This window comes from Rhinatrema bivittatum, chromosome 9, assembly GCF_901001135.1.
Source record: "Rhinatrema bivittatum chromosome 9, aRhiBiv1.1, whole genome shotgun sequence".
Taxonomy (NCBI): Eukaryota; Metazoa; Chordata; class Amphibia; order Gymnophiona; family Rhinatrematidae; genus Rhinatrema; species Rhinatrema bivittatum.
Window position 1 is genome coordinate 15,638,389 of NC_042623.1, and position 12,580 is coordinate 15,650,968.

The 12,580-nt window shown below is 47.4% G+C and overlaps 1 protein-coding gene across 1 annotated transcript in view; it reads left to right on the forward strand.

The window, feature by feature from the left end:
• Positions 1–12,580, forward strand: part of ITIH5 (inter-alpha-trypsin inhibitor heavy chain 5) — a 122,087-nt gene that overhangs the window by 39,727 nt on the left and 69,780 nt on the right. The window contains exons 7-8 of the mRNA XM_029615681.1: positions 5,245–5,414; positions 8,878–8,994. Coding sequence (XP_029471541.1) covers positions 5,245–5,414; positions 8,878–8,994 — 287 coding nt within the window. The remainder of the gene's footprint in view (positions 1–5,244; positions 5,415–8,877; positions 8,995–12,580) is intronic.

The window sequence follows — 12,580 nt, forward strand, 5'->3', positions numbered from 1 at the left end:
ATGGATAATTGTGAAATTATTTTTAGATTGAACTGGCATTCCAGTGTTGTGTCTTACAGTTACTTGTATAATTTGGGACTTGAAAATGGTTTTAAATTTTAAAAAAGCATTTGGCTATTGATAGTTTAGGTTTAGAAAAACAGACATTCATCTTCCTATATTTGTGGTTGAATAAAGAGCCCTTCTTAGTGAACCCAGGATCATGCTGACCTAGACTTGTGATTTGAGTCATAGACGTTTATTATAGGAATCATGCATGTGTTTTTTTTTAAGCTTATCGCATCTGTTATGTGGGCGAAGCTCTTTATTGGGTTAAGTTTCATACCAGAGAGCATTTGTAATAACAAATATGAGTACATTGCTTTCTGCATTCGTTTAGGAAGAAAAACCAAAAGAATAGTAGGAACGCATTGATATAATTGGGGAGGAAAGGGGGGATGTACAGGTAAAGTACAAGAAGGTAGAATTTGCTGAAGGTGAAGAATAAGGGATTACGATTTGCAGCTGGAAGGAGACAGGCTCAGAGGGCCAGGGTGATGGATGCCTGGAAGAGCAACCAGCAGAGGTGGTAGAAATGGACCAAGCATGCATGGAAGAGATACAGAGTACAGATACAGAGGCAGGGGAGGATGAGAGACGGTAGAAAGAATTTGGGAGGGGTGCGGGTGGCTTTGTTTTAGTTTGGGCATGGAAATGCATGAGTCCATAGCAAAAGAGGGCGATGACAAATCAGGTTTCCACAGAAGAGGGATAGGAAAGTTTCAAGCTCCCAGGATCGACCAACACAAAACCGTAGTACGGCGCCATTGTTTTTTTTAATTTTATAACAACACGCCAGCAAATACATAAATAAGTTATACCAATTTTTAAATGGAACTTAACGCGCATAATTCTGCAAAACTATCCGCATACAATTCTACTTGCCATTTAGTGCATTTAGTTTTGCAAAGAGAATTTAGGCACATGCTTTTTAAAATATAAAATGATGTCCCAGCCCTACCCAGACTCCACCCCTAGAATGCCTCTCCCTTATTCCCGTACAAGTATGTGTATACACTGTGTATGTGTGTAATTCTATGCGTGCATACATTGTGCATGTGTGTAATTTTATCCGTGCATGTAGTGTGTATATGTGTAATTTTATCCGTGCATATAGGGGCAGATTTTCAAAGGGGTAAGCGCATACCGCCTGAAAACCTGTTGCATAGGCTGCCGGCGCGCGCAAAGCCCTGGGACGCGCGTAAGTCCCGGGGCTTTCCTGGGGGGGGGGCGTGTCGGGGGCGGGGACGTGGGCGTGGTTCCGGCCCGGGGGTGTTTCAAGGGCGTGGCCGAGGCCTCCGAAACTGATCCCAGGCCGGGGAATTGCGGGTCGGCAGCCGGCCGGCGCACGCGAGTTACGCCTGCCTCGGGCAGGCATAACTTTTATAATAAAGGTAGGGGGGGGGGGGGGGTTTAGATAGGGCTGGGGGTAGGTTAGGGAGGGGAAGGTGGGGGTTGCCGGAAAGAAAGTTCCCTCCTAGGCCATTCCGATTTCGGAGCGGCCTCGGAGGGAACGGAGGCAGGCTGCGCGGCTCGGCACTCGCAGGCTGCCGATTATGTGCAGCCTTGCATGCACCGACCCAGGATTTTAAAAGATACGCGTGGCTATGCACATATCTATTAAAATCCAGCGTACTCTTGTTTGCGCCAGGTGCACGAACAAAAGTATGTGCGCGCGTACTTTTTAAAAATCTGCCACATAGTGTGTATGTGTGTAATTTTATGCATGTATACAGTATGTATCTATAATTTTATATGTCCATACACTGTGTATGTGTGTAATTTTATCGGGCGGATTTTAAATGCCCTGCCCGCGTAAATCCGGCCGGATTTACGCGAGCAGGGCCCTCGCGTGCCGGCGCGCCTATTTTCATAGGCTGCCGGCGCGCGCAGAGCCCCGGGACGCGCGTAAGTCCCGGGGCTTTTAAAAAGGGGTGTGTCGGGGGCATCGCCAAATGACGTGGCGTTTCGGGGGCGTGATGCGGCATTTCGGGGGCGTGACGCGGCGTTTGGGCGGCGGGCCCGGGGGCATGGCTGCGCCCTCCGGAACAGCCCCCGGGTTGGGTCTTGGCACGCCAGCAGCCCGTTGGCGCGCGCGGATTTACGTCTGCCTCCGGTAGGCGTAAATCCATGGATAAAGGTAGAGGGGGTTTAGATAGGGCCGGGGGGGGGGGGGGGGGTTAGGTAGGGGAAGGGAGGGGAAGGTGAGGGGAGGGCGAAAGAAAGTTCCCTCCGAGGCCGCTCCGATTTCGGAGTGGCCTCGGAGGGAACGGAGGCAGGCTGCGCGGCTCGGCGCGCGCAGGCTGCCCAAAATCGGCAGCCTTGCGCGCGCTGATCCCGGATTTTATAAGATACTCGCAGCTACGTGCGTATCTTATAAAATCCAGCGTATTTTTGTTTGCGCCTGGTGCGTGAACAAAAGTACGCGATCGAGCTATTTTTTAAAATCTACCCCATAATGTGTATGTGTGTAATTTTATGCATGTATAAAGTATGGGGTAGATTTTAATAAAGTACGCCCGTGCGTACTTTTGTTCGCGCACCAGGCGCAAACAAGAGTACGCCGGATTTTAATAGATACGTACATAGCCGCACTTATCCTTTAAAATCTGGGGTTGGCGCGCGCAAGGCTGTGCAAAATTGGCAGCCTGCGCATGCCGAGCCGCGCAGCCTGCCTCCGTTCCCTCCGAGGCCGCTCCGAAATCGGAGCGGCCTTGGAGGGAACTTTCCTTCCACCCTCCAGTACCTTCCCCTACCTAACCCACCCCCCCCCCGCCCTATCTAAACCCCTCCTACCTTTGTTTGAAGACTTACACCTGCCCGAGGTAGGCGTAACTTGCGCGTGCCGGCTGCGCAATTCTCTGGCCTGGGAGCAATTTTGGAGGCCTCGGCCACGCCCCCCAAAACTCCCCTGGGCCGGAACCTCACCCGCAGCCCTGCCCCCAGATGACGCGCCACCAGGAAAGCCCCGGGACTTACGCGTGTCCCGGGGCTTGCGCGTGCCACCGAGCCTATTCAACATAGGCTCGCCGCGCACAGGGGGAACTTGGGGCAGGTTTTCGGGGGGTACGCGCGTATCTTACGTGCGTACCCCTTTGAAAATCTGCCCCTATGTATCTATAATTTTATATATGCATACATTGTGTATGTGTGTAATTTTATATGTGCATACACTATGTATGTGGGTAATTTTATGCGTGCATATAATGTGTAGGTGTGTAACTTTATGCATGTATACAGTATGTATCTATAATTTTATTCGTGCACACACTGTGTATGTGTGTAATTTTATGCGTGATTCAGGTGCATAATTTTCTAAAGGGACATTTTTTCAGGTAAAGTACTTTTTTACCCGCATTAGTCCCTTCAAAATGTACCCTCCCTATGTTTCTTGTTAACATATAATAAATATGCTTGAACTAACAAAAACAGAGGTAGGGCTTTGGCATTCTTTCAGGTATAACTGGGAGGAAGGTGGCAGCCTGGCTTTGCTACACACTCCAACTGATGGCAAAAAGGAGAAGGCTGTACCTGCTGCAGAGGAGATCTCCTTAGTGCAGAAAGCACTGGTATAAGTACAGGATGTTGATGACATGAGCTAGTGCCATGTGGGCTGCAGCAGCAACTGGATGAGCCTGCTGGCCCTTTCATTTCTGGCATCCACTATATTGCCATGTATGGAGGACCACTGGACTGGAGATGGACGTGCATCCTCCTTAGCACGAAGCCAGAGATGTGGCACTGTTCCTCAGCTCTGTATCACTGGGCCATGCCACCCTTCTTCTCTTTACAGATAATGTACAGGTCTTTCACTGAATTCACCTACAGTATCTTCCCTTAGTTTGTCCTTTCAAAAACATAGGAGGATGGAGCCCAAGATAAAATCAAATGAAACTATTCCACAGTGTGACTTATAGTAAAGCAGAAGGTTTTATAAATATCGTGAGCATTTATTTTTCCAAGTTGCTAAATTATTAAATGCCATGCCAAGCACTTTCTCTTGATTGTATAGTGTCAGTTGGAAAGAGTGTTGTAGACTCCCGACACTGTGACCTTTAGTACATTAATATTGTATATTCCAAACTTGTGACTTGTAAATTCTGTACCGGGGTTTGTTTGTTTGATTTTCTTTTAATGACTGAATTCCTACCTGCTGATCTTTGGTTCCGATAAGGATTGCAGATTGATGGGGATCACTGCCAGGAAAAAACCCCACCCTACATTAACTTCAGGCCGATACAGTACAGTGTGCTCCGACGGAGCGCACTGTTAGCCTGCTATTGGACGTGCGTTTCCCTTACCCCTTATTCAGTAAGGGGAGGAAAACGCGCGTCCAACCCGCAGCACCTAATAGCGCCCTGAACATGCATGTTGATGGCCCTATTAGGTATATGTGCGGGATACAGAAAGTAAAATGTGCAGCCAAGCCGCACATTTTACTTTCAGAAATTAGCGCCGACCCAAAGGTCGGCGCTAATTTCTTCCGGCACCGGGAAAGTGCACAGAAAAGCAGTAATAACTGCTTTTCTGTGCACCCTCCGACTTAATATCATAGCCATATTAAGTCGGAGGTCCCGAAAAGTAAAAAAAGTAAAAAAAAAAAAAAATTTGAATTCGGTCCACGGCTGTCGGGCCGAAAACCGGATGCTCAATTTTGCCGATGTCCGGTTTCCGAGCCCGTGGCTGTCAGCGGGCTCAAGAACCGACGCCGGCAAAATTGAGCGTCGGCTGTCAAACCCGCTGACAGCCGCCGCTCCTGTCAAAAAGGAGGCGCTAGGGACGCGCTAGTGTCCCTAGCGCCTCCTTTTCCCCGTTTTTACCACGTCACCTAATTTAAATACAGAATCGCACGCACCGGGAGAGCGGGCGTTCGTCCGCTCTCCCGCGGACTTTACTGAATCGGCCTGACAGTCCTCTCAGTCCCTCTTAGGAGCCATATTGGTCCTGCAGAATCCTGCATTTTTTCGTAGATTGTGATACCTCTTAAAGGACCAACAAGAAAGATGTTGTAATGTGTGGTTTTCAAGGTCTTTCCTTCCAGTGTGACTGTAGAGCTGATGGAGGAAATTTGCTATCTAGAGAATGGGGTAGAGTAGAAATTCCCACCAGTGGGACCATGGGCAGTAGATTGATCAATATGAAATGTACATTTTTAAATCTCTACTTTTTTATTTTGCTGTTTCTTTTTTTTCCCTGCGCTTACAGATAAAATTTCCCCTCCTCTATCTACGGTAATCAAGCAGATGAACAACTTTGTCAAAGTGACTTTTAATCCAAGTATCTTCCAACAAACAAAAATAGCCCAGAACGGCATTTTGGGAGATTTCCTTGTGAGATACGATGTGAACAGGGAGCTGAGTGTGGGGGATATTCAGGTATGTGCACTTAACCTCATTGTGATACTTTTACCAGCGCTGGTGCAGGAGTGAATGGTGACAGTGTACAGTTGGCACCATTCATACACTAATAACTTACGTTTATCAGGACAGTTGGTTGACTCCTTCTGCTGGCGGTACATGATTAATACGTTGGCCTGCAAAGTTCAGTGAAACTATGAAATCCATTTTTTCTTACCAGAGCATCCTTTCCTGACATTGAGCCTATTTATACCAAACTGCGAAAAGGTTTTGCAAAAGGGGCCAACATGTAAAAAACTTGCAGAATGACCCGAAACACACAACAGCTGAAATTTCAGCCCCTTTTGCAAAAAAAAACTTCATAAAATGGCCCCTTCGCAAGTAGTAAACTTTCATGCATAGTCCGCCACAGACGAAAGTTTACCAAAATATGAAGTCAGTGATCTGCCGCAATGCAATACCACGCCGAGCAGCTCATTACTTCAGAATGAAGTGAAAACCGGTGAGCGAAGGCAGCATCACGTGCCAGTTTTCGCAAAAAAAAAAGATGACACCTGCGCCTCAATGAAGTGAAGTTATCGTGTTCAACTGGCTTTGAAGCAAAATTTCTTGCCCAGGTTTGCTACGGAGCTCATTTGCATCCGAAGCAAACCTGCACAAGAGAGAGGCCGCCAGCCCACAGGAAATGCTGTGAGTTAACTTCTTTTGCAGCACTAAGAAGGTCTGGCGTGCAAGGTGTGTCCTGAAAATACAGAGGTCAATATTCAGTACGCCGGGGAGTGGCAAAGGCTCGTGGCATTTCTTTTGCCCACCGGCTTACAGAAAAAGGTGTGAGTTGTAGCTCGATCTCCCCTCTCCCCCCCCTCCGGGTTTGGTCAGCTATCCTGGCGGGTGTGCAGTGAATGAATTCATGTCCAGGGCACCGGCACTTAATGTCCACCTTGGGGGGAGGAAATCCGTTTCTCCTCCTACAAATAGGGCACCAAGCGGCTTCTGCAGGGTTGGGTGAGGGGGATGGGGGTCATGCCCCACTTATTTAAGAAGTCACTTTACTTTTAACTTGGGGTATGGAGAGGGAGCCGGCCACTACTGCCCCCCAACTTCTTTTTTTAAACTTGTGGGAGGGGGGGGAGGGTAATTGGACCAAAACAGCTCATGGTGGTTGGGGGAGGGATCGGGCTGCTGCAGCTCACAAACTTTTTTTTTTTTCTTTTTTACATCAACTTATCCTGCTAACTTTGGACGGGCAATTCAGAGGCCAACGGGTCCTTTAAAGTTATCTGAGTTAATTTACCGAGATAACTTTGGAGCTGCTCTCCACCGCGACCAGATTTAATGGGCTGAATGTGGCCAGGTAGCGCTGAATGTCTGTGGTACCCGGCTAAGCTGAAGCCACATCCCTGGGACACACGCATGCCACATCTGGATAAGTCATTTTTAAAGGGTCAGAGCCACTTTCTCCGCTGGAGTGGATGTACTCTACCATTTCTCTTTTTTCATCACAACATTGGTTCCGAGCTGTTCCCTCCCTATCCCCAGCCTTTGGATCTGATGCCTTAATGCCCTTGGACCTTCAGTGCCAGTCTCTGCCCTCCTCTCACCTGCTGACCTCTGATGCCCATCCATTTCCGATACCAGTCACAGTGTAAATGGGTGGCAGTGAGTGCCGGGACTGCGTCAGCCCATGGCCGTACGCTCACAGGCTCTGCCCTATCCAGGCTTCTGGTACAAGGGGCAGAGGCTGTGAGCTCAAGGCTGTGGGCTGATTCGCTGCCACTCACTTATAGTGCAGCGTCAGAGTGTGCCACCAACTCCGCCCCTCGCAAAGTCGCCGCTGGGCTGCCCTTGTCTGTGTTCTCCGGGTATGCAGGGAAGTCTCTGCTCTAGCGTGCTGGCTCCCCAGGGGAGGTGCTGTCTGCATCCTCCTGACGTGCCCCGCTGCAGGGCACCCATCGATTCACAGGCGGCTGGCAAACAGGGTGACTGTTGCTTCACAGGTGACCAGCGCATCTCATTTCAGTCCTTCGCTGGCCCGCAGACTCTACCGCCTGTTAATTTACAGGTTACAAAGGTGGCTGTTTCAGTTTTTCTATGCCTTAGTTTTTTTCCCCCAGAAACCAAGAATAGTTGCTTAGCCTCTCTCCATGCTGACCTCTCTCACAATCAGGCTGATACAGTACAGTGCGCTCCAGCGGAGCGCACTGTTAACCCGCGTTTGGATGCGCGTTTTCAATGAGCTAGCTTTACCCCTTATTCAGTAAGGGGTAATAGCACGCCGAAAATGCGCGTGCAACCCCCCCCGAAACTAATAGCGCCCGCAACATGCAATGCATTTTGATGGCCCTATTAGTTATTCCCGCGCAATACAGTAAGTAAAATGTGCAGCCAAGCCGCCATTTTACTTTCAGAAATTAGCGCCTACCCAAAGGTAGGAGTTAATTTCTGCCGGCACCGGGAAAGTGCACAGAAAAGCAGTAAAAACTCAGACTTAATATCTGACTTAATATCATGGCAATATTAAGTCGGAGGTCCAAAAAGTTAAAAATAATTTTGCCGGCATCCGGTTTCCGAACCCGTGGCAGTCAGCGGGTTTGAGAACCGATGCTGGCAAAATTCAGCGTTGGCTATCAAACTCACTAATAGCCGCCGCTCCTGTCAAAAAAGAGGCGCTAGGGACGCGCTAGTGTCCCTAGCGCCTCCTTTTACCACGGGCCCTAATTTGAATAATTTTTTTTGCTGAATTGCGCGCACAGGAGAGTGGCCTGTGCGCGTGCCGGGAGAGCGGGCGCTCGCCCTCTCTCTCGCGATTTTTACTGTATCGGCCTGAATGTCAGAGAGTGCACAGCATATGATCAGCTCCTCCTGCCCCCTGGATTTCAGGGGGGTTACTCCTCCTGCATGCAGACTCTTTTTAGCTGTTTCTCCTGTCCCCTAAGTGCCTGCACCTGCGGGAACGGACTCAATTTCCCAGCCTGCTTTGCACCAGAGGGGACTCCATTCTTCTAGGGTTCCCACCAACCTTTCTTGAGCCCCCTCTAGTGGCAGACTGCACCTCCCCCCCCACCATCCCCTAAAACGCCCCCGTGATGGTGGTACCCTCCGTCACACGCGGCCAGAGCCCTTATGTTCATGGGATCAGCGGTGGGGTCTGCAGAGAGGGAGGGGGATAAACATGGAAATGCCATAGGGAGTGAGGGTGAGAGCTGACATCAGGGATGCACATGGGCGGGGGGGGGGGGGGGGCAAGACTGGAAATGGGGAGGGAGGCAGGAAATTTTCTGCCCCCATTACCCTGACATCTTGGGCCCAAGCCTAGCAGGCCTCTGTATAACTGTGGTCCTGAAAACCTTTGGAACTGTAATTTGCTGAAACTTTTCAGTGGGTGGGGAAAATTCGTGTATCGGCGCTGAAACATGACCCTGCTCAGAGCTGCGTCCTTTTAACGGTGCCTCTGGCGTTTTCTCTTTGCATTCTCCTCTAGGTTGTGAATGGATACTTTGCGCATTACTTTGCGCCCAGAGATCTCCCTCCGCTGCCAAAGAATGTCGTGTTTGTGATCGACTCCAGTGCGTCCATGCTGGGACCAAAAATTAAACAGGTGAGGGTGCGGCGCCATGGGCAGCTCCCGGGTTTCAAGGTTTGATGGGCGATAGCGTCGGGAGATGGGCAGCTCCCGGGTTTCAAGGTTTGATGGGCGATAGCGTCGGGAGATAGCGTGAGGTGGAAACCCAGTTCAATCGCTGAGGGAAATTGTTATGTCTAGCCCAGGAGTCCAGTAAAATATGATCAGTTTACCACACACTAAAGGAACTGTGTCTTAACCACATGCAAGCTTCAGCATTTGAGTTTTTATGTCTTTCCTGCTCTTTACTAGAATGGCAGCTGCCTCAGAAGCCTCAAACATTTTGAAAAAATGTTTTCTAGATAGAGTATGTTTATAACTGTTTTGCACACATAAATAGTAGCGATTTTTTTAAAAAAGTTAAGTGGACTTAATAAATGAGAAACAAAAAATAAATAATATTTTGTGCTAAATTTTCTATTAAAGGAGAACAATAGAAGGTGGGGGGTTGTGAACCAATGAGCAAACAAATATGGTTATGTTTCCAAGAGCTGCACAGCTCAGCTACGTAAATGTGCCGGCTGGCCTCCAGAGTCCATGGAAATGAATTACTATTTTCACCTATTGCTGATAGTAATGGTGCCAGGCGATGCAATATGAGTGTTTAAAGGAGCAGACTGCAGAGTGCATGCATTAGTGCAGCCGTAGCCATCTTATACTTAACAGGTGATAAAAAGCCTAAAACTGTCTTGGCATCAGTATAGAAGCTCGTTGGATTTTGTTTAGCGCTCTGCCTTCATCACATACAACTTAGCAATCCCTTTAATTCAGGCTAAGTAAACCTAACCTGAGTTAAATGACTCATAAAATAGTGCAACATGCTGTGCTTAAGTGCAAACGTTTATCAGTTCAGCATAATCTGGATGACTGTATATTTGTCAGACGTTCCAGTCGTGTGCAGACAAGAACACTACCTCATTGTGTTTAATAGCCAATTATTTGGGCTTTATCCGTGCGCTGGTTATGAAATATGCTGGCCTCTCGGCTTGGAGAGGACCTGAGGAAGCTCTGCACCTGTGCTTGAATTTCTCTCTCTGTACAGCTCAATCTTTCTAATGCACTCAGAGTCTGTACTGGAGCAATGTACTCATGAAAAATGTTATTGGCAAGACAATTTGCAAAGTTTCTTTAGAGAGACGTCTTCAGGATTCGGTAAACCAAGAAATGAAATTTGTGGGGGAAAAAAAGCATCTTATATTCCACGGTTTTCTTGGTGCATTTTTACAGGATAATATGAAAGTGTTGGTGTCTTGGTGAGCAAAACTGTAATGACTGTATTTGTCAATGGTTTTTTAGCATATTTCTGAAGATCAGTGGAACCGGCTAATCCTGTTGCTTTAATTTGCATATATTTACTGCCGCATCACAGAGGAAGATGAAAAGCCAAAAGCTTACAAACTTGATCCTTTCATTGTAGATCTTAATTTACAAAATAAATGTAATTACATTTAAATTACCTTTCTCGTCATGATTTTAGATTGTTATATTGTTGTATTTTCATTTTCTTGTGGTGCAGCAGCAAGGATATGCAAATTGAGGTATGGGGATTTGATCCATCCTGCTGGATCAGGTCCTTATGATCTGCCACCATGTGACTGTTTTATAGGCTCACAATAATAGGGTTTGTTGTTGGTAAATTGCTGTCCAGGTCCACAGCTCTGTTCCTGATATGTCATGAAGCTACAACATTTCATTTGCCAAAGGGCTACCAGTCCAGGTTGGAGCATACGAAAGTTAAGTGACTTGCCCAAGGTCACACAAGGTCAATTTTTAAATGGCTTATCAGGCTAACTTTAGTTAAACCTCTGCTTTTAACATTTTCTCCACTGACTGACTAAATTAAACCTCCTAAATTCACAAGGAGGGCAGATACAGCCAGGCATAAAAAGGTGTTTCTGGAGCAGGCTTATGACTCGCAACCTCAGTCACACAAATAGCAGTCCTAAATCTAGCCTGTCAAGCTTTGACCAACTACATTTTGAGACATTTTCAGTCGAAAACCTAGCCGGTTAGGTTTGGTTGAAAAGTTTCCTAAAGATGACCGACTATAATTAACTAGCTGTCTTACCTCTTCAGTGGATCTTTGAAAATATTCCCCCCAACACACACACATTCACATTAAATGTTGGATAAGGAACCCTGGTCTCAGGTATCGCAGCTCTCGTCACATTTCTAGCCTGATCCTAGAGAGGGCTCAGTCTCACTCCAGTCTCTCCAGTAAGGAGCTGGAACAGAACTGGTGTGCAGGAAAGCCTGGAATAAGCTCAAAATATCCTAAACAGTGGGGATAGAGCCGAGAGCTCCAGGCTATTGCAGAAGGAAGAGAAAACGGGCAAACAAGTCGGACCTTGTAGACTTTATCAGCTATTATATTTTATGTTTCTATGTAAGCCACCTTTAATCATATTATTCTTTCAAAACCAATTATGGGAAAAAGCTTTCTGTCCCTTTAAATCAACTCACTTCTGCTTAAAGCGACGATTCTCTCTAGATAGTGCATGTGCTCTATGGTTGGCGAATGTCTTCTCTGAACTAAGAGCACTCAGCTTCACCTTAGCTCCTACAGACTTGGCAAATCTGTTGCAGATTTTCTAGCTAAGTCCCGTTCAATAAGGATAAAGGTTTGTGGACGAATTTGCTCAGTGGCTTGGACAAACAAGTTTATGGACTTCCATTTTTTTTTTTTTTTTTTTTTAAGTTTACACATCCCTAACTCTGTGCTCCAAACACTACAGCAACCTGGATGGAGCCTGACTTTACAGCTGCATCATTTTCTGTGAAAAAAGTAAAAAATAAAAGAATCCACCACATGAATAATATTCTCAATAAACTCAGACATTCGGATGGCGAGCTTATTTAACCCAGCTATTTCAGTCTCTCGGCTGCTATCACAATGCCCTGCAGCTTATATTATTACTTCTTCCGAATGACAGAAACAAACTGGGTTTGGATTTTAGATGTAATTTCTTTTCTTTCTAAAGATGAGCTCAAGGTGAGTTACATTCAGCTCTAGCAGAATTTACAATCTAAGATCCTGATTTACTGAGGTTTTTTCCCCCATTCTCTGCCTGTGGGGGGCAAAAAAGCTTAGTAAATCAGGACCTTAGATTGTACCTGAGGCAACGGCGGGTGAAATGACTTGCCTAAAGTCACAAGGCGCATTGGTGGAAGAAGCGGGCTTTGAACCTCAGCTACCCTGGTTCCAGGCCCAGCACTACTGGGTATGCAAACTGTGCAATTGCATGGGAGGGCAGCGGAAGGGGCCCATCAAAGGGAGCAGTGCGAGGCCCATGCGGCCACCCATGGACTCCCATTCCACTGGTGGCAGAAGAAGAGAGAGAGATCTGTGTGGCTGAAGACAAGCGAGGTTCATGCGGCCGCTGGTGGACTCCTTCTCACTAATGGTGGAAGAAGGGAGAGGCCCACACTCTGGCTGAAGAAGAGGGAGATCACTTTTCGGCTCCTCCTCGTCTGCCGACCAGCTCCGCAGTACTCAACACTTGTGGAGGTAGCACTTCCTGTACACTCGTCTCTTGCATTGCCTGCTGTAATATTTGCCTTT